This window comes from Sciurus carolinensis, chromosome 19 (assembly GCF_902686445.1).
Source record: "Sciurus carolinensis chromosome 19, mSciCar1.2, whole genome shotgun sequence".
In the NCBI taxonomy this organism is placed as follows: Eukaryota; Metazoa; Chordata; class Mammalia; order Rodentia; family Sciuridae; genus Sciurus; species Sciurus carolinensis.
The window spans coordinates 19,783,841-19,809,867 of record NC_062231.1 but is presented as its reverse complement, the minus strand read 5'-3'; the positions used below and the strand labels follow the sequence as shown (position 1 = coordinate 19,809,867).

The 26,027-nt window shown below is 52.1% G+C and overlaps 1 protein-coding gene and 1 long non-coding RNA gene across 14 annotated transcripts in view; one reads left to right on the top strand and one right to left on the bottom strand.

Annotated features, from left to right (window-relative positions):
- The window catches only part of Itpr1 (inositol 1,4,5-trisphosphate receptor type 1), a 315,448-nt gene that overhangs the window by 270,203 nt on the left and 19,218 nt on the right, over positions 1-26,027 (top strand). For all 12 annotated transcript variants that reach the window (XM_047534493.1, XM_047534490.1, XM_047534485.1 and 9 more), the window contains 7 exons: positions 4,516-4,691; positions 8,587-8,751; positions 12,786-12,981; positions 14,523-14,615; positions 16,001-16,140; positions 16,562-16,727; positions 18,614-18,774. In XM_047534493.1, coding sequence (XP_047390449.1) covers positions 4,516-4,691; positions 8,587-8,751; positions 12,786-12,981; positions 14,523-14,615; positions 16,001-16,140; positions 16,562-16,727; positions 18,614-18,774 — 1,097 coding nt within the window. The remainder of the gene's footprint in view (positions 1-4,515; positions 4,692-8,586; positions 8,752-12,785; positions 12,982-14,522; positions 14,616-16,000; positions 16,141-16,561; positions 16,728-18,613; positions 18,775-26,027) is intronic.
- On the bottom strand, positions 3,749-25,993 carry LOC124970934 (uncharacterized). Of its 2 annotated transcripts, XR_007106228.1 has the most exons (4): positions 25,851-25,993; positions 25,423-25,563; positions 10,650-10,820; positions 3,749-4,130 (listed from the first exon to the last, which is right to left on the bottom strand). It is a non-coding gene; the product is annotated as an uncharacterized LOC124970934 (long non-coding RNA). The 2 variants fall into 2 exon arrangements; XR_007106229.1 differs by lacking the exons at positions 3,749-4,130; positions 10,650-10,820 and adding an exon at positions 21,271-24,219 and having other exon boundaries at positions 24,418-25,563.

The window sequence follows — 26,027 nt, the reverse complement described above, 5'->3', positions numbered from 1 at the left end:
TGGCAGCATTTTTCTCTCAAAGGCTATGTCAGGACTCACGAACACCCATGTCTGGAAAGATCTGGCAGGAACACAGGGCTGCAGGTTTTTTCTGAGCGGTGCCTGCCTTACCAAGCTGCCAGGCAGCAGAGGTGTGAACAGGAGAGGGTTCAGTGGAGGACCCCAGTGGCCCTGACAGGCACCGGCTCCTGCTCGTCAAAACAGTTACCCAGTCACTGCTTTGTGTTTGCATTTACCCTTCATTTAAAAAAAAAATGTTTCAAACAGATTTTTGTTGCTCACCTTGACCAGTTTCTTCTCTGGTCATCTGTGGCAGCATTCAGGCCAGCATCTGGGGACAGTGGGTTGACAGGCCCCACCTTTTAGTGTTAGGCTTTCTACGCTGGGGTTCCTAGACTTAGAAGTCGGAGGCTAACGGCCCGGGCCTGGCTCTGCCTCTCCACCGCGGGGCCGGCCGCTGCGTTGGCTCCTGGCGCATCTCTGCGTTACCACTAGAGCTTGAGAGACTCGGGAATGGCTGCTGAAATTCCTGCAGAGTTCAGGGGAAAGAGTCACAGCCTAGTCCGGCTCCCTGGGGCCTCCTGCTTCTTTCCTGTCAAGTTTGAGACCCACTGGGCGAGCTCATTGCTGAGGGTCTTCTAACTCTAAAGTGGTGCCCCCGGGTTGGCATCCACTCACCCAGACCCAGAGGAGCCAAGGCCTCCTGCTTGGAAAACGTGGGCTTCGGGATTCCATGGGGTGAGCATGTAGGACAGCAGGACCAGATCTCCTGGGAGGGAAGGAGGTCAGTGTGACCTAAGACAGCCCCTTCTATCCTTCCACCATTGGTGACTGAAGTCACCTAACGCACATCAGTTCGCCCTCAGAGAGATTTTTTTTTTCCCTTTCGTAGCTCATGTTGAGGCGTTTGCTAAGCTCACCAGGAGGAGGGTTGTATTCACCCTGACTAGAAATAAGATCTGGTTCATTGACCCAAAAACTTTTTTTTGAGAGCCATATTTGTCAGGGGATGGGGATGTAGCTCAGTGGTAGAGCATGTGCCTAACACACACAAGGCCCTGGTCTCATCCCCAGTGCCACAAAACACACATAGACACACACACACACCAGGATTTTTTTTGCATCCTGAAAACAAAATTTCCCAAATGTCCCTCTTGGTTGTGTATAATGACCTTATAGTGTGTGCATACGTGGTTCTGTGGCTCCTAAGACCTGGTTGCCAAGAACAGCAGTGGCCTTAGTGGCCTTAAAAGCTCCTTTTCAAAAGTGTCATCCTCCCATCCCCCTCCAGCCCCTTTCAGTTCAGAATTGGTGAGTCACCGAGTCTTTAAAAAGCATGACACCTGGGCAGGTTCAGATTACTTCCTGACTCTGTGAGCGTGCCATCATGATGAGCAGATGCAGTGGTACTTTTTAAACTTTTCACTATGGAAAGTTTCTAATACACAAATGAGTAGAAAGCACAGCATAATGACCCACATGTACCTATCAGCCCCGCTTAAGAAATAAACATTTTGCCAGGCTTGTTTCATCTATCCCCCTGCTATATTTTCTGAAACATTTTAAAGAAGTTTAGACATCTTGTTGTTTTGACCATAAATATTTCAGTGTGCCTCTCTAACTTATAAGCATATTTTAAAATCTGTATAATCACCATGTCATTACCATATCTAACAGAACTAACAGTAAATCCTGTAATAGTCTGTCCAAATTCAGATTTCTCCAGCTGTCTCAAAGATGTCTTTCTAGAGTTGCTTTTTGGAATCCAGCACTCTTTTTTAACACAGATTTTAGAGTGGGGAGATAGGTTTTTACATTGACCTCTTCAGGATCTGCATACATGGCTGCATTTATTAGACTGAGTTATTAAGAGTCAGTTTTAAATGGTGTTTACACACTTAAGAAACAGGCAAGCCAGTCAGTGGGAGAAAATACTTAGAAAACATGTATCTAAGAAGAGACTTATATCTACAACATAGGAAGAATTCTTAAAACTTACTAATATAAAGACTGCCCATTTATAATAATGGGCAAAGTATTTGATCAGACAGTTCACAAGAGAAGGTATATAGGACAGAGGGTGTAGCTCAGTGGCAGGACTCTTCCCTAGCCATGCTCAGGGCCCTGGGCTTGATCCTCAGCATGGCAAAAATTAATAATATCAACACACACACCTACAAGTAAGCACATGAAAAGATGTTCATCATCACTAGTTGTCAGGGAAATGCAAATTAAAACCACAATGACATATCACTGCAAAACTGCTAGAATGGTTGAACTAAAAAGACCAACCATACCTAGTACTAGTGATGATATGGGACCACTCATGTGCCGTGTGAGTGGAAAGCAGTGTGATAGTGTCTTAGAAAGTCACACATACACTTCAGACCGGACATTCTCCTTCCACACCTCAGTCCAAGAGAAATGAAAACACATCCACTCCAGGATTTGCATTATTCATAATAGCTCCAAACTGGAAAGAACCCAGATGGATCGATAAGCTATAGTGTATCATCCTATGGAATATTACTCAGCAACAAAGATTATGAAATATCAGTACAAAAACCTGGCTGAATCAAAAAAGTTTGATAGGTCCAAGAATTCAGATGCATAAGACTACCAGTTGAATGCTTTTTTCCCATTTTTATGAAATTCTAGAAAATGCAAGACTATCATAACAGAAGCAGATCAGTGAGAACCTGGGGGTGGGTGTGGGGCAAAGTGTGGAAAGGAGAGAAGTACAAGGAAACTTTAGGGGGAGGATGTTCTGTATCTTGATTGTGCGGACAGTTTCAACTGGTGACTGCATGGCTAGATACACTGCCAAAATTCACCAAATCCAGCGTTTAAATTAGGTGATTTTTTTTTCTTTTGACACTGGGGATTGAACCCAGGGGCACTTTACCACTGAGCCATAAACCCAACCCTCTTTATTTTTTTTATTTTGAGTCGGGATCTTGCTAAGTTGCTTAGGGCCTCACTAAGTTGCTGAGTCTGGCCTTAAACTTGCAATCCTCCTGCCTCAGCCTCCCAAGTTGCTGGGATTACAGGCATGTGTCACTGCACCTGGTGTAGATAGATTATTTTTAAATGGTGGTTACAGACCATCAACTTTAGAGGCTGTAAACTCTAGCCATTTGCTCTGTCACCTTGGGCACAATATGTAACCCAAGATTCCGTTTCCTTCCGAGTAACGTGGAGGGCTGGAGATGTGGCTCGAAGGGGAACTCTTGAATAGCACGTGCAAGGCCCTAGGTTCCATCCCCAGCACTATGCCCCCATGCCAGTAGCAACCTCACAGGCTAGTGGAGAGGACGGATTCAACGGTGGCCAACACAAAGGGGCTAACGTGATGTCCAACAATTGTTACATGTGCACAAAGTGACACCCTAGCCCTGATGTCCACTTCTTGAATTTCTGGAGCGTCTGTGCCTCTTTGTGCCTGTTTCTAATTAGCTCTTCCTTTTGAAGGATGTCAAGGGGGGAGGTAAGTGGCAGGGTCTGGGACAACAGTTGTTAGAGGAAAGCGCAGCCATTCAGACGTGGCCTCGGTGCAGATCGTGGCCGGCAGCTGGAGGAGGAGCCGGAGCCCGTGTACTGGCCTGTCCCTGGATGGTGCCGCAGTCCCAGCCATCCTGAAGACGTGAAACCCCTTTATATAAGTGGCCTTAATCGTGTATTGCTGCTTGTTTACATCCAAAGGAGACTCAAAATGTGACAGCATTTGCAATAGGGGTGTTTTATTTTTTTTAATGAGTGTTTTACAGAACCGTATTTTTAGCCACATCGGCTCGTGTTATATAACCGAGCCATCTCGTGGGACACTCTAAATAGAACTTGCAATAGCAAGAGATGACAAAAAGTGGTAGAAGCTCTTTGACTGCAGGGATAATCTAATTGTAGGATGATGCTCATGATACGGAAACCGTCTTCCTCTTTCCCTTGAAGAAGTCTGATTCAGGCAGGGGACCTGCAGTTTTCCTCTGCTTCACTTGTCATAGGAAGTAAGTTCAGGCCCCCCCTTGGTGTTCCCCGAGAGTGGGTTGTGACCCACGTGTGAGCTGGAGTTACCGAACAAGCCTTTGGTGAGGGCCTCCTGGCACCGGCACGTCCCTCGGGGAATCTGGCGCCTGGAGAGTGAGAGAAACACAAACTGACCGTTAGAAAGCAGTGTCTCCAGGGATGAGCAGGGTGTGTGGGGACATGGAGCTGGAGGGAATGCCCGGCATGTCAGTTTGGCGAGGAGGAAGGGGTGGGGGAGACTTCCAGAAGAGGTCGCCTCGAGGCTAACCCTGCCAGGCACGGGAAGGGGGGACTCCCCGGGCAGGAGCAAGGCCTGCAGGTGAGGCCTCGTAAGTCTGAAGACACAGCTGACCTCCCGGGTCTGCTGCAGAGAATCCCAGGTGACAGCGGGACAGACGGGGCCGGGTGGGGGCTGAGGAGAACCTAAGGAGAGCTCCTTGCGCTGCCGGTTCCCTGGGGCACTGACCCGAGAGCCCTGCTCTGCCTCTCCAGGAACACTGGAGCCACACTGGTCGGGCCTCCTGTGGACAGCCATGCTCATCTCCCTGGCCATCGTCATTGCTCTCCCCAAGCCCCACGGCATCCGGGCCCTCATCGCTTCCACGATTCTCCGATTGATATTTTCGGTTGGACTGCAACCCACGTTGTTTCTGCTGGGAGCTTTCAACGTGAGTACGAGCGGCCTCGTTGCTGCTTTTCCGTCGGTGGGTAAGTGCCTTCCATCTGGGTGCCTGGCATCTTAGCCTGTGCTTTCGATCCGGGGTCAGAAGGAAATTGCTTCTGTCAGCTGTTACGAGAGCCGAAGGATCAGGCACGTGGGGCTCACCTGACATCCCAGTGACTCCGGAGGCTGAGGTGGGAGGATCCTAAGTTCGAAAGCAGCCTCAGCAACTTGGCAAGACCCTGTCTCAAATTAAAACAAAAAAATAGGTGGGGCGGGGGGATTGGGGATGTGGCTCGGTAGTAAACGCCTCCGGGCTCAATCCCATCGTCAAAAATAAAACAGCGGCGGGAGAGACTGCCGGCTGCACGTCTCCCTCCCGGCCTCCTTAGGGCCAGGCGAGCCCCAGCCATCAGTCAGGCACGGACAGTCTGGTTTTGGGGGAATGTCCCTCTCGGGAGTGAGGCGAAAGACTGAGACACGTTGAGCTTTCAGGTAGTTTTGCCGGGAAGCCTGAGGAGCAGATCCTAACACCGCACGGTTTCTGGCAGGGGCCACGTAGAGAGGGAGAGGTAAGAGGGAGCGTCCAGACGCAGGGGCAGCAGCTGGGGAGGCCAGAAGAGAGTCGGGACAGTCACCCTTAGTGGCGCCTTAGGATACTGCCTTAGGAATTGAAGGAGAGGTCAAGGGCCTCTACGGGAGGACTCGGGAAGCGGAGGTAGCCGACGTCAGGCCATGCAGGGGACAGGGTTCCTGGTAGGAGAAGGACAAAATGTGGCCACGTGAGGTGCTGTGGGGTCTGAAAGTACCTTCCAGAGTTTTGTACCCTGAGTATATAAGGAAGCTGAGGTTCCTGTACAGAAATGCAGGTGGTATTGCAGAATAAGGGGATACAGTGATTAGGTCCCCAAATGGGTGCTCCAATGGCGGAGGCAGCAAGGACTCTGCAGGGGAGGCCATGTTGAAGAGACACACCTAGCGGGAGGAGGCAGGGTCTGGAAGGGAAAAGGAGACGGCGGGGAGGGAACAGGGCCCGGGAAGGGCACTGGCTGTGGTGGGCCTCGTGGGCCAGAGCAAAGCCGCGCGAACGCCTGGCGGTGAGCCAGAGACCACAGCGAGAGGAGGCCGCATTGGTGGTTGGAGCCGATCCTGCACACGTCACCTTTAGGAAGAAGTTCTAGACTTCACCCCAGGCCCACATTTCCACAGCATGTCCCAGCTCGGTAAATGTTCGGTCTAAAAAGCAACGGTCAAGCCATTGGGAGAAATCAAACACAACTGGAGGACGTTTTTGATCATCAGACTGTGGAGACTTGGCTGTCCTTGTGTGGACTCGAGCCTGCAGGAAAGGGGACTCGCATGCTTGCGTTTCCCGAGCGTTCGCCTTTGCTTGTCGCTTTCAGCTTTACTTGGGGCTGGTTTTGTACACAGTTCCTCCTGGTGGGAGGTGCCGGCACTGTTTCTGAGCCCAGCCGCTGGTCATGCGAAGTTTTTCTTCAGAAAACTCGGCCTTGGTGTGTGGCCTCCAGTGGAAGGGACGGGAGGCGGGGAGGCCCTGGGGCGATTTGATCAGGTGTGGCAGCTGAGTCTGGGTCATCGTGTACGGGGGTCTCGGCGGGAGGGCAGGAGCCCCAGCCGCAGCGCAGCTGCAGAGCCGCTGGGTCCTCTTCCTCAGACCACCAAGGCGTGGCTGCCTCTGTCGGGTGATGACGGAGACGCGCGGGGCGCCAGTCGAGGCTGCCTGGGGAGGAACGCTGCCTGCTGAACGGAAGTCATGGAGAGACCGGGTCTCCAGGGCCGAAGCTTATCAGATTGGTGACTTACTGGGCTCGAGGTGACAAGAGGAGCTATTAATGTCAACTCTCGCATTTGGAAATGCCTGGCCAGAAGTGGCAGAGAGCGTGCTGGGGAGGGGAATCGCCAAGAGCCAGAGGAAGCACAGGGCGAAGGAAATACGGGACGGGGTGGAGGGTGGAGAGCAACTCGCGTCGGCGAGGCTGTCGTTCCGTGGTTACCACCTCCTTAACATGAAGCACTCGTGGGCAAGATTCAGATTAGACCATTAATCACCGTGTGTGATACTGTTGGCCAGAGAGGAAAAGGGCCGGTCAGCTGTACTGTTTAGAGGTGAGAGACCCGCCTCCAATGGGAGAAGGAAGGATGGGTGTAGACGGGGAAGGAACAGCGAGGAGGCCGGTGGTGGCGTGAAGGCTGAGCCCCGTGGCCGTGAGAAGAACGGGGTGTTGAGCTTGAGCCCTGCTGTGCTGTGCGGAGCCACAGGGGAGCCTCGGCGAGGGCTGCTTCTGCAGCAGGCTGGAGCAGGAAGCCGAGCAGAGGACCAGCCAGGCAGAGCCAGCAGGGAGTGAGGGCAGCTCCGAGACCATAGTGCATAGGAGGGATTTGCTGGGTGGCAACGCAAGCGTGAAAGGACCGAGCAGATGCGAGGAAACGGGCTGCTCTCCTGTTGCAGTGCATCCAGTGATACTAACCGGGGTCACGGCCCCTCCCCTACCTCCTGGAACCCTCCCAAAACCCCCTTAAATATGGATCATCCAGAGTCGGCAGTGCGTGCCCACCCCAGGAGAGACCCTCACCAGCAAAGTTTAGGATATTGGGAAAATCAGGCAGGTGGCACGTCGGAGCTCGAGAAAGCCAGGAGTTCTGTTTGGGGGCAGCTTGTCTAGCTGCCAAGAGGCTCAGCTACACTGACCTGCCAGACTGAGGCCAAGGGAGCTGCAGTAGCAGAAGGTGGCTTTACTGAGTGTGTCCAAAGTGCTTTCTGTCCAGCCTCCTCCAGTGCAAGTTCTTCTGTCAACATGTGGAGCGATGGCCTGGTGGTGGGGTTTCTAGCACAGGGGGAACTGTTTCATAGGGCAGGTCAGTTAGGACTCCTTCAGTTACAGGTACCAGAAAACCTGTGCGGCCTAAGCAAAGGAGATAACGGATTGGCTCATTTTGAACGAAAAAAAAAAATCAGACATAGCTGATTACAGGAGCTCAGTGGCATTGGGGCCTGTTCCTCTGTCCCATCTTCCAGCTCTGAGTCCTCTGTACTGGTTGTGCTCTCTGAATCTGTGGTATGGCAAGAGGATGCCAGCAGCTTCCGGGGTTATATCCTGTCAAGGTCAAGGGGAAAGAACAAAACTGTCTTGTATTACCATCCCCAGGATGGACTCAGTGGATTTCATTGGCTCCATTTGGTCACGTGCCTATTCTGAACAATGCAGTAGAACGATCCCAGAAGTTTTGAGTGTTGTGATTGGTCAGGATGGAGCCCCACCCAGACCTCAAGAACTGATTCCTGGAAAGGGATGGCTCCCAAGGGAAATTAGAAGTGATTCCCAGAAGAAAGGGCAGGGAAACTGAACTCATCTTGACATTTCTTATTTGCTTTCCCAAGAAAATTCTCATTTTCCATGTAAATTTAGAAGCAGTGAAAGACAAGAATTGCCTGCTTCTCATTAAATTGCAACCCTATGATGCCTAGAATGTAACAAATTCAGAAAACACTTCTAATCATGCTGATCACAGAGTTCGTGGGTAAAGGTGACTTCGGTGTTTGACTAACTCACATAAGAATGTGAGAAATGATTCATATCTCATTTTGAAAATCATAATCTCAGTATGTGCTAATTTTGTTTTTGCCATATACAAATGCTACTTGATTACCGTTGCACATGAAAATACTTCACTACTGTGCAATTAGTAATATGCCTGAAAAACAAAGTAATGAAGTAACCTGGAGCTATAAAACAGTTCTCGGCGGGTACGATGGGCACTTTGCACAAAAGCAAGCCCTTGTCAGCGGTGGAACCTAACTGCATTCATGTGAGACTCTCCTGAGCTCCCGCACACACTTGGGCACAGTCTGTACCATCTGACTCTTCTGTCCTTGTTCTTAGGTCTGCAATAAAATCATATTCCTAATGAGCTTCGTGGGCAACTGTGGGACGTTCACCAGAGGCTACCGAGCCATGGTTCTGGATGTCGAGTTCCTGTATCACTTGCTGTATCTGTTGATCTGCGCCATGGGGCTCTTCGTCCATGAATTCTTCTACAGTTTGCTGGTGAGTACCAGGTGTTGAAATGTTTTACATGTCCTATGTCCCCTCTCATCAGAGACCCTTCCTTGTAATGGTGACTGATGTGCCTGGTCCAGCAAGGTGGAGGCCTGTCTGTGCCCAGCCTTTGGGGAATCTGAGGCAAAAAGACACAGGAGCCCTGTGCAGAATAACACTGCGCCCTATGCACAGCACACCTGTCATCTCGCAGCAAAGGACAAGTCTTAGGGCCTGGTTCAGGAACTGTCCCCTCTACATGCACCTCGATTTCTCCGACCGAGCCAGCACCTACCAAGGAGAATGTTCATGAGCCTGTCCTGACCAGTCTCTGTGGGATCCATTTCCCAGTAAACACATGCAGTGACAATAAGGTAGGACTCCACATATTATGGCACATCACTTAAAGGACTTACTTTCCAAGTCCTGGGAGACCTTTTCCATAGAAGTCTTTTTGCTCTAAATGAGCCACGTGGTTAAGGTCTATGACATGCGTTGGTTCTGTGTCCTTTCTTCTGAGCAGGTTTTTAAATTACAGATCACGTAACTGCTTCCTGTCCTATGGATAAAAGTAACCTAGACCTGTAGAGTTGCATAAGAGAACTGTCTCCTTGGACCTATGTCACATGACAGAAACTGTAAATTAATATTATAAGCACACCAGAAATATTAACATGTATAAAAAATCATCAAATCCTCAGTATTGACTAACAGCAGGACTGGACGGCTTGCAGAGGGCACAGAGGGAAGCTCTGCAGCCCGTGTGACTTCTGGGCTGGTTACTTCATGGCTCTGTGCCTCGGTTTCCCCACCTAGGTATGAGAACCACATATCTCACGGGACCGGGGCTGCTATCCACGTCCATGCCCTCAAACAGCACAGCCCCAGGTCGTTAGACACAGGTGGCTCTGTTCTGCTCCGTCCCCTTCCTGTGAGGAATTCGCCAGGATTAGCTTGCTCCATTAGTGGTGGGTATAGGTGGGCTAAATGGACTGGATCCTTTTTTTTTTCTCATTTTAAAATGGGTCTGGCTGTGCTTTGAGGTTTTGGGCAAGGAGCTCTCAGGCTGCACTTTTTCTTACTCTTGTGGTTTGTTTTAGTCACTTTGTATCAAAAATCTTTAGAGCCCTGTGTCTATTTCTGAGCCTTTTTGTATCCTGCAACAATGTCCCCGGAGGGAGTTTCGGCTGGTGTGTCAAGGAGACCCACGTCCGTCCGCTAATCCACTTCCCCGTCTCCCACCCGGTGGCAGAGCTCAGCTGGTAGTCTCTCATGTCCCTGCTAAGGGGTCTCCCGCAAGAGGCAAGAGATTCCTCTGTAGGAAATTCTGGGAACTGATATTGGCCAAATCATAGCGTAATATCGTGTGCATGTGTGGATAGTTAACAACAAATCCCACTAGTATGTAAAACCAGAATGCACCAATTAAAAACTATGGAAGCAAAGAAACTGCGGCCTGACACGATCAGATGGATTTTGCCCCAAGTCACCCAGTCAGTCAGTGGCGGACACAGGGTGGCACCTCAGCACTGAGGATCCCCAAGTCTATCCCCCTTTCATTTGGAGCATGCCAAAAGGTCCCCGCCTCTGTGAAACTGGAATTTCATGTTCCCTTTTGCATTCAGGTTATCAAATCCCTCACCTGTCACAGAAAGATACAGAGAAACTCAGAGATTGGGACAGTGTTGCCTGAGCTCAGTTCACCTTTAGAAAAATGTAATTTGGGTTGGTCTAGAGACTGGCTGGACTTGACCTCAAGATGCCATTCAAGCTGGGTCCTTAGAAAAAACATTAACATCGGAGAAGAAACGCGCGGGTTTGTAGGCAGGCAGTTAGCCGGAGAAGCCGTCCAGACAGGCGTTGAATGCAGGGAGCGCGCGTCTTCACCGCATGACCCCAGCTCTCACCTGCGGGGTCTGTCAGGAGAGGTTAGCGAGCATCCTCGTGGCCAGTGCTGGTGACGGTGGGGACAGCATGGATATAATTCTTCACTGGAGGAGAGTATGCACGGATCCTGCCTGCCTGGACGGTGGTAGGCAATGTGCTTGTGTTAGAACATGTGACCCCAAGTTCCACTTCTGGAAATGAACCAAAAAGAAACAAGTATGTATAGAGGCATGTACAGCATTATTTATAATGACACACAATTTTAAAAAACCTTGACAACTTAAAAGATACTGGTTAGATGGTGTTTTTTTTCCATACAAATACTAGGAGATCATTTTTGACATGAAAATGCTCATTACCGCTGAGCAAAAGGAATTGGCTGTGTGCCAGAAATATCATGGTATAATATTTTCTAAAAAAAATATATATATGCATCTATTACATTTTTGAAAATGTGAGCAAGAAGTAACTTGTCGAGTGGAGGTAATCAGGTTTTCTCTTATATAAATGGTAAATGTTCACTGTTTTAAAATCAGAAATTATAGAGGTAGAAAAGGGTGAAAAGTCACTTGTCCTTTCTGTGATTGGGAGCTGTATAATTTCTGTAACTCTTGACCATGGAAAACAAGTCCCTTTTGTTATGGTGTGACTGGTGCTTTTACTGGCCTCTGTGGATTGAATTGCTAGAAAATATTTAACCAACATTAACAGTAATGCGCAGCCTTTTGTTCTCTCCTGTTGATTAAATGCATCTTCCTCGTTTCTTTTGAAGGATCCTACTTTGCCGGGTCCCCTTTGCAGAACTAGTGTTTAGAACACAGATTGGTGTTAGAGCAGCAGAAAAGCTAATTCACCAGAAAATGACCTTAAAATAAAATTCCAAATTGGAAGGGACTTAGAGATCAGCTAGTTCAGTCCCCTTATTTTACGGATGAGGAAACTGAGGTCCAGAGAAGCTAGATGGCTTGATCAACGCCTTATAACAAATGAAAAGCAGAGCCAAGAGTCAGACCCTTTCCTCCGAATGGCTTCATGGTGACTGACAGCTGCAGCAAAAGCCAGACCTTTGAGAGCAGTTTCAACATCAGCTCAGCGGGCGTACTGAAAACTAGATTCCAGCCGAGCCTGGTGGCACACACCTGTAATCCCAGCTGTCCAGGAGACTGGGGCAGGAGGATTGCAAATTTGAAGCCAGCCTGGGCAACATAGAGAGACTCAGAATTTATTTTAAAAACAACAACAACAAAAAAAGACCCCTAGATTCCAAGTTTGAGAATAACCCCTGAGGGCTCTCCTCCTATTGCTCCCACAATTCCCACAGCCACGGAGCTGTGGTTGCAGCTCTTGGAAATCCAGCCCTGGGCCTCCCCTACCTACACAGCCCTCCAGGGATCCTGCGCTTCCCTTGAAGCCAGCTTCTTGCAAAGAGCAGCTCCCTTGGCACAGGGCAGGCCCAGACTGAACACACTGTGTACTGCAGGGTTCTCCCCCACCCTGGGGAGGACAGTAAGGGCTGAGGCCTCCTGGTGTGTCAACACCATGAATGTCCCTGCCACCTGCTAATTATGTGACTTTGCCCCAGTCTCTTCTTCAGGAAATTGATAATTACCATTTATTGTCTTACTCAGCATGAGTGCTGAGCCCTGGATACACACTGCCTGTTTACTGTTCATAACTACATCCTCTTTTCTGCAAAGGGATGGGGACAGATCTAGCCAAGATCGTAGTGGCAGTGAGGAGCCAAGATCTGAACCCCTCACGGAAGCCCAGGGTCCTCGCTGCTTGTGCAGCTTGTATGATGTCTGCCTTCCCTGGCAGGGTGGCTGGTCCCTAGTAGAAGCAGTGATTGTGTCCTGAACACACACATACCCTTGCTCTCTGAAATGCACGTGCTGGGAAATGCAGGAGCCCTGACCTGCTCCGTGTACGCTGGAAGTTGTTACCGCTTCCTCACCCCCTCGCACGTTTATCTTCCTCATTTTACCATCTCAGTTCTCACTGTGAAGACAGGCAAGTCGAGAACTGTTAAGGAAATGCTCTTCAGTGCCCAAGAGGCCGAAGGGTCTGTAAGCCGTGGTTTCGTCATGGGGTTTTGACGTTGCATATGGAGCGGCTTCTTAAAAATTGACCTGCTGTCTCTGTGTTTGTTTTTGAAGCTGTTTGACTTAGTGTACAGAGAAGAGACTTTGCTTAATGTCATTAAGAGTGTCACCCGCAACGGACGGTCCATCATCCTGACTGCAGTTCTGGCTCTGATCCTGGTTTACCTGTTCTCCATAGTGGGCTATCTTTTCTTCAAGGATGATTTTATCTTGGAAGTAGACAGACTGCCCAATGAAACAGCTGTTCCAGGTGGGTCCATCAAAAGGATGTGTCCTGATGATAACCGGACTAGAGAAAACAGTGACATTAGCAACGTAGGTGTTTCCCTAATGCCCAGTATGAATCGTAAAGACAGAACTCAGTTCTCGCTTTGCTCAAAGGGTGATGTTGTATGTCACATGCTGAGGGCGAGTGACCAGGCTTTACACTTAATTTATTCACTAATGTCCTATTTTAAACCAGCACATCTTTTTCCATAGAGCAGTTTGAGCATGTAGGTTGAAAGCATAGAAATGTGCAGCCTCTTGACTTAGTAAATCTGAGAATTTAGACTAAGGAAAAACCCTGCTGACTGTGCATGTGAAAACATGGGAGAAGGTTCTCTGCAGTGTCAAACTGGAAGCGACCTCAGTGTGAGGGGGTGTTTCCTTAGATGATGGCCCATCCATTGGGTGGAGTCCCCTGCACCAAGGGTCCATCTTTATAAAAGCTTCTTGAAAAAAATACCACCAAAAAGATTGTGGGAAATTATGGAATAATGAGGGTATGTATGGTTTTTTGTTTTTCGTTTTTTGTTATTTGGTGCTGGGGATTGAACCCAGAGGCACTTGATCACTGCACTGAGCCACATCTCCAGCCCTTTTAATTTTTTTATTTTGAGATAGGGTCTACGTTGCTTGGAACCTCACTAAATTGCTGAGGCTGGCCTTGAATTTGCAATCCTCCTGCCTCAGCCTCCTGAGTCACTAGGATTATAGGTCTGTGCCACCACACCTAGCCTTTTATTTTTTTAAGTTAAAAAATTTATATATATCTTTTAACATGTGGACAGATATACCCTCGGGTCACTAGCAGTGGCTTTCCCGGGGCTTTTTTACTATATGTAGGTTTTATAGTGAGCTTGTGTTATTTTTTTGTATAAGCAAAAACAAGAGGTTTCTGGTTTTGAGAGTGAAGAACAGTGCTCGCAGGCCTGAGTGTTACCCAAGTGCTCTCTTCTCCCTCCTAACACAGCTGCCACTAGTCAGTGAACCGTGACTGTTGTTGGATCAGGCTCCTTGATCACAGGAACGAACTGAGTGTGACCTGCCAGGGCAGGGGCCTGGCTTCCTCCCTCCCAAAAGCTTGTCTTGGCATGTCACTCAGCCCCCAGTTGACACTTAGCGGCACTTCCTGTTGGCCACCTTGGGGTTCTGAACCTACCTGGGCTGGACCTTGCCTACCATTTGTGCCCACTGAGACCTCTCCCGCAGCCTTGGTCTGATCTTGCTGGAGGCTGTGCATCCCGTAGTATTTGTCTAAGAGCCTCGGCTGTTTGTCTTTAAAGTCGGAGAGGTGCTATTTAAGTGCGATATTTCTAGTAAGCCTACAGGAATCGACATTTCTGGCTTTTTTCCCATCCAGATCACCAAACGAAAGTGTAAATCGCATCTCTTGCTTTGAATTTATATGCAGGACTGAGGGTGTTATTTATGTAGAGAATTGTTTAATCAGCCGTGAACTGGGGACTTCAAACATTTTAACCGTATGCTGCCAGATTTTTCATCATAAAATCTCCTTCTCTTTCCCAGAAACTGGCGAGAGTTTGGCAGGCGAGTTCCTGTACTCTGATGTCTGCAGGGTGGAGACTGGGGAGAACTGTTCCTCTCCCGGACCCAAGCAAGGTAGGACCCTGAGGCCTGGCCCCGTGGGAATCTCAGGTGGTTACATGATGCAGGCCATGTTGGAAGCAGAGCGCAGTAAATATGCTGCTCAGAAGTGAGGCCGGTGGCAGTGGGAGGGAGCTAAAGAGGAAGGCAGGCCTGTGCTCACCTGGTTCGAGCCATGTTAGTAAGCTCCGACTGTCTTCCAGGGACTGTGCTGTTGGAGCCAGCAGTGGCTCACTAGAGAGGGAGCAGGTAAACGGGATCACTAGAGAGCACGCTACGTGCTAGGAATCAGGATGGAATGCAGAAGACAGGCCCCCACGCCAACCATCGGGACCAGGGAGACATCACCAGGGAGACTCCTGAGCAGAGGAGGGACGATGTTCCTGGTGGAGGGAGTAGCATATAGAAAGACTGGATGATAAAGTTCAGCAAACTTGGGGAGATGATTATGCAGAACGAGAGCAGCGAGAAGTGACAGGATCAGAGGGCCAGGCGGGGAAGGGTCTGGGCCAGGCTGAGGAGTCTGGCTGGGAGTGGCTGAAAGGGGCCTGAGGAGATGAGCTCCGTATTTTAGCAAAACCATCCTCCCCGCAGCCGGGGGAGGGGACGAGGCAGGCAGCACCTTCCATAAACAGTAAGAAGGAAGCGCCCGGTGGAAAGCCAGTGGTCCAGAGGACCTGCCGTGCAGCCTGGCTGGACTCTGCTCCCAGTGTCTTACTGTGCCCACAGGACCTGACGAGAACAAGGAGAGGACAGGAAGTTTATTCTGCTCATGGTCTCAGTCCACAGACAGCCAAGTCCATAGCTCTGGGACTGAGGTGGGGCATGGCGGGAGGGCACGGCGGAGGAAAAGCTGCTCAGGACGTGGCACCAGGAAGGCGAGAGAGCTGCTCCATTTCCCAGGGACAAAATAGAAACCCTGAAGGCACACCCCCAGGGACCCACCTCCTCCAGCCACACCCCACCTGCCCACAGTCACCACCCAGTTCATCCTTGTCAGGGGAGTAACACTGAGTAGAGTCAGGCTCTCAGAACCCAGTTGCTTCTCCTCTGAACCTTCTTGCATGGTCTCACACCTGAGCTTTTGGGGGACACCTCACCTCCAAACCGAAACAGCCAGTGAGCAACCTGGGTCCTGTGACAGGCCCCTCAACTAAGCAGCAAGATGCCTGTAACCCAGAGGGGTAGGCAACTCAGCAGACCTCCAGCGACTTCTGCGTTCATAGGCAGGAGATCCTGCCCTGGCTTGAGAAGGAAGCAGGGGGTGAGACCGACATGGCCCCTTTGCAAAGCAAGCCTTTGACTCTTGATTCCTTAATCTGGTTCAGAAGCATCATCTCAGAATCACAGTACCGCTGTTCCCCTCACGTTTTAACTGTCATGACTTGCCCCGCTGACAGAGCTGGTCCCCGTGGAGGAGACGGAGCAGGATAAGGAGCACACGTGCGAGACGCTGCTGATGTGCATCGTCACTGTGCTGAGCCACGGGCTGCGAAGTGGGGGCGGAGTAGGAGACGTGCTGAGGAAGCCATCCAAAGAGGTAGGTGGATCCCGAGGGGAAGGAAGGGCAGGGGGCGCGTGGGGCAGGGGGTGGTGAGAACTGAAGGCTTGGAGGAAGAGCAGGGAGGGGCGGAGCAGCCGTGCAGAAGTCGCTAGGCAAGGCCCTCCCCCGCCTCTCGTGCGGGGCCCCACGTTGCCCCGTTCCCTGGGATGAATGGTCGCCTCCTTCAGGCTTGGGTCTGGCCCCCCACAGCACATTTCCAGAACCCTCCTGGGTGTACCAGTCAACACTTGGAGAATTCACGGTGTAGACCCAGGGTATGAAAAGAGACAGTTTTGGGTTTCGAAGTTTGATGCCCAGTTTAACTTCCGCTCAGGTGGACACTGGTCCAGTTGGCCCTGACCCCAAGCCCTGCAGGGGATAGCGAGGGACGTGCTGATGCCAGGTCTCTCCTCTCCAGGAGCCCCTCTTTGCTGCGAGAGTGATCTATGACCTCCTGTTCTTCTTCATGGTCATCATCATTGTCCTGAACCTCATTTTTGGGGTCATCATTGACACCTTTGCTGACCTGAGGAGCGAGAAGCAGAAGAAGGAAGAGATCTTGAAGACCACGTGCTTCATCTGTGGTGAGTGGTCTCCCGGGCTCTGGACAGCCGGGGGGAGGCAGATGGGACGTGGAGAGTGTGGCGGGCTGGGTGTTCTGCAGGACACTGGCTGTGTCCCCAGGGAGTGGGGCTCTGCTGTGCTCGGGCTGCCGCGCGTCCCATGAGAGGTGAACTAGAACGCAGACCTTGCGTCCCCTCCAGGTCTAGGTGGAGAAGTTCAGGCTCAGGCCCCAGACCTGGGCTCTGATTAAGCATCTGCCCCTCACGAGCATGGACCAGGGTGCAGTCACTGAGCTGCTGCGTCCGTCAGGCGGCGCGGTCGCGTGTGCTGCTCTGCGTTACTGAGGGTGGGAGAGCGCTAGCGCCCAGGCCAGGTAGCGGGCTGCCGTATGCAGCGGTGCTCAGGCTACTGAAGAAACCATTTTCAGTATAACTACGGGAAAATGTATGCAAATGAAAACTAATCCTATAAAATATAGGAACTGAGAATCATTTCAGGATTATTCATAGTATAGTTATAAAATACATACATTTCTCCCTGGTATAGATACTTAAAAAAAAAATGAGCATTTCCCTTTTAAAGATTTAAATTTCCTTTTAAAAGACTTTTTTAAAAAAAATTCTTGTTTTTTTTTTTCCCCACTTAAAACCTTTTTAAAGCTTTTCTTTTTGACATAATTTGTTATGGAAAAGTCATAAGACTGGTACAAAGAATTTCTAAATACTCATCACCCAGATTCTCCAGATCTTATTGTTCCTTGTTTGCTCTTCTGAACCATGTGAGTGTCTGCGGCTCTCATGTCCTCTTATTCCCAAATGTCTCAGTTATATATTTCCTAACGACTAGAACATTCTCATATCTACAATATCATGACCAAAACAGGGAAATCAAGACAGACTTAAAACTATAGTCTAACCGGTAGACCCTCTTCAGCTTTCACCCTTCTTTCCAGTAGGGCCCCTCCCAATCCCAGGTCCTGGGTCGCAGGTGTCGCCATGTTTCCTTGTGCCTCCCCTGGCATTTTTTGAAAAATATAGTTTATTTTGCCCCTTGAGTTGGGTCTCTCTAGTGTTTCCTGATGGTGGAGTCAAAGATGTACATTTTTTACAGGAATATCAAAGATGTGTTCTTGTCAGTGTGTCATGCCGGGGACACATGACACGGATTCGTCTCATAACTGGTGGTGTTCACTTTGATCACTTGGTTAATGTGGTAACTGCTGGGTTCTCCCCACTCTGAAGCTCATCTTTACGGGGAGATACTTTGACACTTGTAAATATCCTCTTAGGAAACTCAACCGCTAGTTTTAGCACCGTTGCTGGTTCCTGTCTGAACCTATTATTGTAATGGTGGCTGAAGGATGGTTTGCTTATTCCTTCTACATTTTGGGGGTTTGGGGTTTGTTAGTTTTGGTACTGGAGACTGAACCTCTCAGTGCTCTACCACTGAGCCACATCCCCGTCCTTTTGCTTCTTATTTCTGAGACAGGGGCTCGCTAAGTTGCTAAGGCTGGTCTTGAACTTGCGATCCTCAGCCTCCTGACTCACTGGGATCACAGGCGTGTGCCCCTGTGCCTGGCCTCCACAATCTTGTGACGTGTCTGTGTCTCAGTCTTTACCTGCTTGCCTGCCCAGGCAGGAGCACCTCACCCGTGTGCTTATTCACCCCGGACCCCTCCAGAACCTTGAGGGTCGTCTTCCCCTTCGCTGACAAAGCAGCAGGCCCCACTGACGAGAGTAAGCGTCAGAGGTGGGGTTCAAACCCCGCGGGCCAGACGCTCCACCCGGGCTCCCCCGCCCTGAAGCCATGCGGTTACCAGGGCAGCAGAGCCCACCTCTCTATAGAGGGTGGTGCGAGACCACGGGTTTTTCAGGGCTGCTCAGTGGGTTTCCTGCTTCTCTTCCAGGCCTGGAGAGGGACAAGTTCGACAACAAGACGGTCACCTTCGAGGAGCACATCAAGGAGGAGCACAACATGTGGCACTACCTGTGCTTCATCGTGCTGGTCAAGGTGAAGGACTCCACCGAGTACACCGGGCCCGAGAGCTACGTGGCAGAGATGATCCAGGTGCGCGGCGTGTGCAGGCAGGGCGGGCGGCACCTCACGGCTGCTGCGGACTGAGCCCTGCTCACCCAGGCAGCCGAGCGTTCTGTGAATGCTCCCGTGGAGGGTGGCTCTCGGCCTGCATCCAAGGAGATGCTGAGGCTGAGATACCAGCACAGGACCACCTAAGTGGGCCCGGGGCCATGGCCTGGGTCGGGCCCGCCTCTCCATCTGTTAGTGCGCCTCTGTTCTTAAAGCAAACGCCCACTCGGTGTAGCTGGGCACGGCCGGATGGTGTGGGCTCAACCTTCGGGGGGCCACGCTGCTCTTCTCTAGGCAGGGATCCCAGGGTGGACGGGTCAGAGTCCCAGCTCAGTCTTCTTGCTGATGGGATGTGGACCCCGCTGCATCCCAGCAAGAGGGCAGCTGCTGCAGGGTTTGAGAGCTCTTCTCTGCAGGGCTTTGTGGAGGCACCAGACGTGTACTGTGGGGGTCCCCGGCCAGCTGTCCTTTCAGACCCTGCTTTCCAGTCATTAAAATGTGCAGGGGTGTGTGGTGAAGTGAGGCAGCAGAGCCGTGCGCTCACTCCCTGGGAGGGGGCCGGCGGCTACGCGCCCCACTGCCCTCCTTCCCGTTCCCAAGGACTGGAGCGCTCTGCGCGATAGCAGGGAGCTCCCCGGAACTGAGCTTCTCGTGTACCATGCACTGTAAACTCGTCTTAGAAAGATGGTCCACGCAGCTCTGTTGCAAGCATTGCTGGTATTTCTGTTTTACTGCCAGCAGGACAGCGGTCACGTGACAGTATTTTCCCAAGCCCTCAGGTTCTGGAGGGTTATCTGGGGGTGCCCCAGAGGGTAAGGGTCTTGTGTTGCCTGCACTTTGAGGTCCTCGGGGTCCAGTTCCTTGCTTCAGAGGCTTTAGCACACATAGGAATCACCTGAGCTCTGATTAAAATTCCCATGGTGACTCAGCAGTCAGTGCCAGGACCTTGCCATTTCCACCCACCTCCCAGAGGGCTCCAGTGCCCACAGAAGAGGCAAGACAGGCACTGCTTTAGGAGATGACCACCCAGCCTGGAAGCTGAGGAGAGGCATCCCTCATCCTGTGCCTGCACCCAGCTACTTCATGTGCATGGTTCTCCCGCTTCCTACGTTTTCCACGTGTTAAAATTACCTTAAGTGGGCAGTGAGGAGCAGAGGACTCTGGGATTGAGGAGAAATGGACGAGGGTTCACAGCAAAGATGGCTGAAAAGAGAGGTGGTGAGAGACTAGAGACTGAATGGAAGGGGGAGAAAGAGAGGTCCAAGAACGAGGATAATGGCGTGTCTCCTTTTGCAGATGACAGCCAGGCAGTGGGTAAGTGATTTGAGTCTTAACTGCCCCGAAGGTGCTGAGCCAGGTTTCAGAAAGGACACTCCATGACCACGCTGTGGGAAGCAGCTGGGAGGGTGTGTCGGGGGTGCTGCGCCCACAGGCGACTTTCTCAGAGATGTCCTCAGGTGCTTTCTCCTCCTCCACTTGGTGACACTGGCAAATGGAACCGTGTCCTCAGCCCCTGTGCCAACACCAGCCTGAGCACCTGTGTAGAAAAGGACCCACCCTCCTCACCCTCGTCACACGTCCCTGTTCTCCCCTGGCTCTGTCGCCTTCTCTCTCCAGTGTCTGAATGTGCCCTGTGCACAAATCTCTCCAGAGCCGGGCGTGGTGACGCACACCTGTCATCCCAGCAGCTCAGGCGGCTGAGGGAGGAGGATCACGAGTTCAAGGCCAGTCTCAGCAAGTTAGTGAGGCCCTAAACAATTTAGTAAGACCCTGTCTCAAAGTAAAATGGGCTGGGGGTGTGGCTCGGTGGTAGAGTCCCCAGGTTCAGTCCCTGGTACCAAAAAAAAATAAACCCTCCAGGGCCAGTGCTGATGTCTTCTGTTAATCCCCTGACTTTACGGTCACAGGAAACTCTCGTGCCCTTGTGGTCTTCTGTCTCATTGGTGCAGACTCAAATGAGTCTTGTGAGCAGTCACCTGATGAGGATCAAGAGCCACAGTGACCCTGCCTGCCTCCGCCATCAGAGCCCCCTGCACAGGTGCTGAGGCTCCAGGTCTCGGGACTGCTGCCCTGGCCGCACCATTCTTTGATTGTATAAGACGTCTTGTCAGGAAGCCTCGGAATCTGCGGCATCAAAGCGTTCTTAACTGTGAACGTCAAAGGTGTTTAGTGCACTGAGCGATGGTGCAGTCGGTCTCGGAACCACCAGCTGACAGGAAGTGCCTCTTGGGGCAGCCCTGATTTCAGTGGTGTCTGATCTCGATGCCACACGAACCCCAAAGGGCATTAGACAAAGCAGGTAGGAGCTGGGGGTGCTCAGCTGAACTGTTTGCGGGGCTGGAGCCCCAGGCCCCTCAGAGCTGCAGTGCAGCAGGCTACATGCCCCCCTGGTGGACCCAACTCAGTCACACCCCGAGGAGCCTCTTTCTGAGGTGTGCCTGCTCTGCACGGGTCCTGGGAGGAACAAACCAGGTGATCTGTTCCCGAAGCCAACCCCCGAGGCTGCCAGGAGGAGGGAGAAAGGGCAGCTACCAACACTGTCAGCAGAGGAAAGAAAAGTAGGCTGGGGCTGGGGGACGTGGTCACCGACCTTCTGCTGACCTCACGTCCCAAAAGAAATCATTGAGACAGGTTCTTTTTGGGTATGTGGCCCTCAGGAAAGCCACCCCTTACCTAATGGTGAAAAGCAGGGAAGTTCAGTTCCTCCAGAGTCTCCTGCAAAATGACAGCTGCCAGAGGCCAGCGGCAGCACCCAGTGCAAAGGCCTGGGCAGTCACGCTGGGGGCTCCCCAGTGCCCTGAGAACAGAACCCTGCAGATGGCGACATCGGGATCGGCAGATAGGTTTCGTCCAGCTGGTAGGATCTGCCGAGGGCACTGTGTTGGGATGGGTTCCAGGAACCTCGGCTGCCGCAGGAGCAGGGGAGGCGAGTGAAGGGGTGAAGGGGATGCTTTGTGCTGCGCGTCGGGCCTCCCGGCCTGGACCCAGGCCCCCAGGTGCGCTTCCTCCTTTGCTCGCTGTCCGAGTGTGTAGAGGCAGGCAGGCCGGCTGGGTCCCGTGGATCACCCTCCCTAGCTCCTGGCCAGAGGAAGGGACCACTCCTCTCTAGAGATGGAGATAGTGTGCCGCCTGCCCTCCGTGGCGGGAGGGCAGGAGGAACTCTCATAGCTGAGAACTCTGCAGCCGCTGCTTACCCAGAAACGACGAGGAGAGGGAAGGCTCTCTTCTCTCCTTCTGGTCATCTCCTCTTTTGTTTGATTGAAGATGGGAATGTCCCTGGCCAAACCAGGGCCAGGCTGATGCACAAGACCAACTGCTCCCTCCCCTGGGACTGGATCTGGAGGCAGGAGGTCCAAGCTTTCGATTTCAGCCCTGCTGCTCCTCAGCCGAGTAACCTCGGGCAAGTCAGGGGACAGCGCTGCCCTGAGCTTCCTGTCTGCAAATCAAGGTGGATCTCTCCTCACACATCTGTTAAGGGTGGCAATGAGAGGAACCGTTGGAACCTGGCAGGTGGTGGTCACTCATGGAGGGAGGGGACAGGACAACAGCTAATGAACAAGCTCAGAGCACGGCATCCAGGAAGCAGAGGGCCGCGGGTGACAGAAGAGATGCTGGGTACCCGAAACTTCATTTCCTGTAGTTCCAGGACTATGTGAGACCCCTCGGCCGCTGGCACGATTGTTGCTCAGAGAGATCAGAATGGACATCTGTCTCTCAGAACCTGCTCCCATGAAAATCCCCGTGTCTTCTTCTAACTGTCCTTGAGCTGTGAGGCAGGACATGGTGTCACTTTCCCCGATGTCACTTTCCCCTTTGACCCTAATGAGGATACCCATGGATTCTGTTCCCATGGCTGGTGGTCTCCACGTGCTTTCCCTGCTGGGAATCAGGGCTGCACCTGATTGGAGAAGTGGTCTCCGAGTTCTTGGGTGTGTTGTGAAGTCACACCTGGTTCACTGGTGGACCGGCCCCTTGGCTCCAGCACTTGGTGGCCGGTGCTGCTGTGACTCCAAGGCCAGGCAAGCTCGTGCTCCTCTGCTGTTCCTTACGGCACCAGTCAGGAGGAGAGCGCCTCTGGGGTGACCTCACATGACCCTGCAGTGCAGAGCAAGAGGAGACAGCCAAGTTCCCTTTCCACAGGGGAGGGTGGCTTTTGATGCTGTTGCAGAGTTTGGGTTGTGGCTTATTTCAATCAATAAACTTTCCCTGCCACACACCCTTTTTCCTATCATTTTAGCCCCTGTTGTGCCAGCAGAACAGGATTCGTGTTGGTCAGTCCATAGCTGGTCATTTGGAAGGCCATGCTATTGAATGGGAAATTCATTATGAGTATTTTGCCCAAGAGTGTTGAAATTCCGCACAAATGGGTGTTTTATAGGGAAGAGATGGAACATGATTCACAGCAAAGAGGGAACAGCACCTTTGTCTACTAAGTCAAATGCTGGAGCCTGAATTATCCTTTAAGAGGAAAGTGGCAAAGTCGAGCAAACAACGAGTGAAAAAGAAGGCTTCTCTCGATTCACTTCTGAATCCTGGATTTCTCCCAGTTACACTTCTTATTCTTTCAGCCGTGATTTGGAGAGAACTGCATTTAGAGATAAAGTGACAGAGGATTGTCCTCTGCTGGTGTCTTGGGCTGCTCTGGCTACTGCTGTCCAGGACAGCGTGTTCATTCACCAGGAACGAGAGCAATAAGACAACTGGGGAGAAGCTGCCTCTCCGCGAGTGGCTGGAACCCCCGCGGCTGCCGGCAGAGCGGGCTCCGCTTTGCCACCGCTAGGGCTGGCCGGGTAATGACAGGTGACAGGGCTTTGCTTTTGTGTTTTGCAGTGCTGGGGACCAAGCGCCTAGTGCATACTTGGCAGGTGCTCTACCACTGCACTATGTCCCCAGCCAGTAACAGGTCATCTTTAATCACCATGTACAAAACAGATAATGTGAGATCTTGTTTAATCCTCCCCTTGACGTAGGAGGTGGCACTGTGGCCATTTTACAGAGCGGAATCTCAAGTTCAGGGAGTTCGACCGAGCAGTTTCTCCAGGGTCACCCAGCTGGAGCGCAGCTGCCCAGTCAGAGCTCGGTCCTGGGCTGTGCAGACGCGCACATCGCCGTGTACCTAGGATGGGATCACCCCGTGCCTGCTCACAGGGCCTTGGTGTCGACAGCATGCGGCGTTGGTTGCCTGGCTGCCTGGTTTATCTGACCCGGACTGTCCTAACTCCCAGGTTCCCCACTCTCAGGGCTGAATTAGGTCTGCAAGTGGCAGAAAAGGCCCCGCGGGGATAGGGAGGAGAGTGTGAAAGAGGATCTCTTGGGGATGCTGGGTGGCTGGCCCATAAATCAGCAGGACGAGACAGGCGCTTCTGGTTGGACGGGTTTCGTTCTCAGATCTGCTCCCCTGCACAGCTCCTCAGGGACCATCTGGAGCTGTTGAGTGCGGGAGTAGGGAAAGGGGAGTGTGGGGCTCTCGCCACAGATGGATCTCGAACATACGGGAATTTTGACTGGTTCAATTATGGTCAGCTCCACTGCCCTCACTTAAACTCGAGACAGGGAATATGTGTCCTCTGGTGGCCAGATCTGGAGGGCAGTGTGGTGTCTGAGTCCCAGGGAAGGACGACTCACCAGAACCACAGCCAGCCGAGCTCCACGCCCAGGTGACTCATCCCCGTGAGCGCAACTCCCTAGTCATTACACAGAGCGCGTCTGGCCCATCATCCTTTAATCCGGGTGCTGACTCTTTCTCACAGTGGCAGACGGTTCCCCACTCCATCCTTTCTCAGGTCGTAGGGTGCTTGGGCATGGCAGGAAGGAGCCAGCATTCCTGGAAAAGAACTTTCCTAAAAGCCTAGCGCAGTTGGCATGAGGAAAGCAATATGAGAGTCTGCCTGAAAACATCTCCTGGGTCACTTTTCCAAGCAACTAAGTTCTTTTAGCGAATTAAGTGCCACTGAACATCTATGAGGAGGCATTGGGCAGCTGGCCCTGGTGCTGCGTTGGTCTGTTTGATAAGACCCAAGAAGCAAGCTCAGAGGAGGCAGCGTGTTGACAAGGGCAAAAGAGCAAAGTGGGAACTGAACGCCTACACGTCACTCCCTTCTGTTTGAAAGCAGAACTGGCCAAAGTCGTGCCCTTTTCTTGACCCAAGAGGGAGCCTGGTGCTGTAAAAATCTGCAGACTCTGCAAGGTGGGGACATGGCCTCGCTGCCAGGGGTAGTCTAGGTGACCCACTGGAGGGAAAAGAGACTGAGTTCCTGGATGGTAATCAGATGGGAGCGAGGCCCTGGATGGCGGAGAGGAAGGGACGGTGACAGTGGTGGCCACTGTAAGGAAGGGAATGTGAAACTTGGCACGGCCATCCCGAGGGGTGCAGGGTGCAGGGGAGGGCAGGGGGAGCCCAGCAGGACGCGCGCCTCGCTCTCCCAACCTTCCTGCGCCCCAGTTGCACTTCCTGTCTGCTTTGTCGGGGAGGCAGGTCCTGGCAGTTGGTAACGTGGCGGCGACACCTTTGCTTCTTGCGGGTTACAGTAAGGGGTCTGGGCTTTTACTCTAGGGTCCCGGTGAGATGCCAGGAGGACGTGAGGGGCTTGATGAGTTCCTGCTGGCTCTGTCAACAGCTTCCTTACTCACCGGGAGGCCACGAGCCTCCGCTGAGGTGTCACCTGGGCTCCCAGAGCCCTGAGCCATGGTGGCGATACAGCCTGTGCTGCTCTGTGAACGTGATTCCCAGAAGGCCTCCCGAAGTCAGCCGACACCACGGCGGCTCAGGACCTTCGCAGGAGAGAGAAGTGGAGCGGGACTTGGCACCAGCTCCGCGGTGGCTGGAAAGAGCCTGTCAGCATCCTGGGACCTGCCTCCCACCAGCCAGGCTCTCGCCCCACCCTCCGCACTTGAGCTGGGGTTCCTGTTGGTGGCAGCTGCACAGAGCAGTTGCTGAGCTTAACTGTCCCCACCCAGCCTCGTAACACGTCCGCCCCTCCCTCTAGTCCAGAGGGGATGCAGTCGCCCTCGCCCTCCAGCCTCCGTGAGCACCTCTCTTTTCATCATGGAGCACTTACCGTCAGAGCCCAGCTCCCAGGCACTGACGTACTGACGTGTGTGGAGAGGTGTGCACGGCGGCCGGTGACGGTGAGAGGAGCAGAGCGCAGAGTCTGGTGCAGGAGACTGGGCAGAGTCGGGGGCTGTGCACAGCAAGGGCTGGATCCGTCAGTGGAGAAGAATCGGTCTCTCCCCAC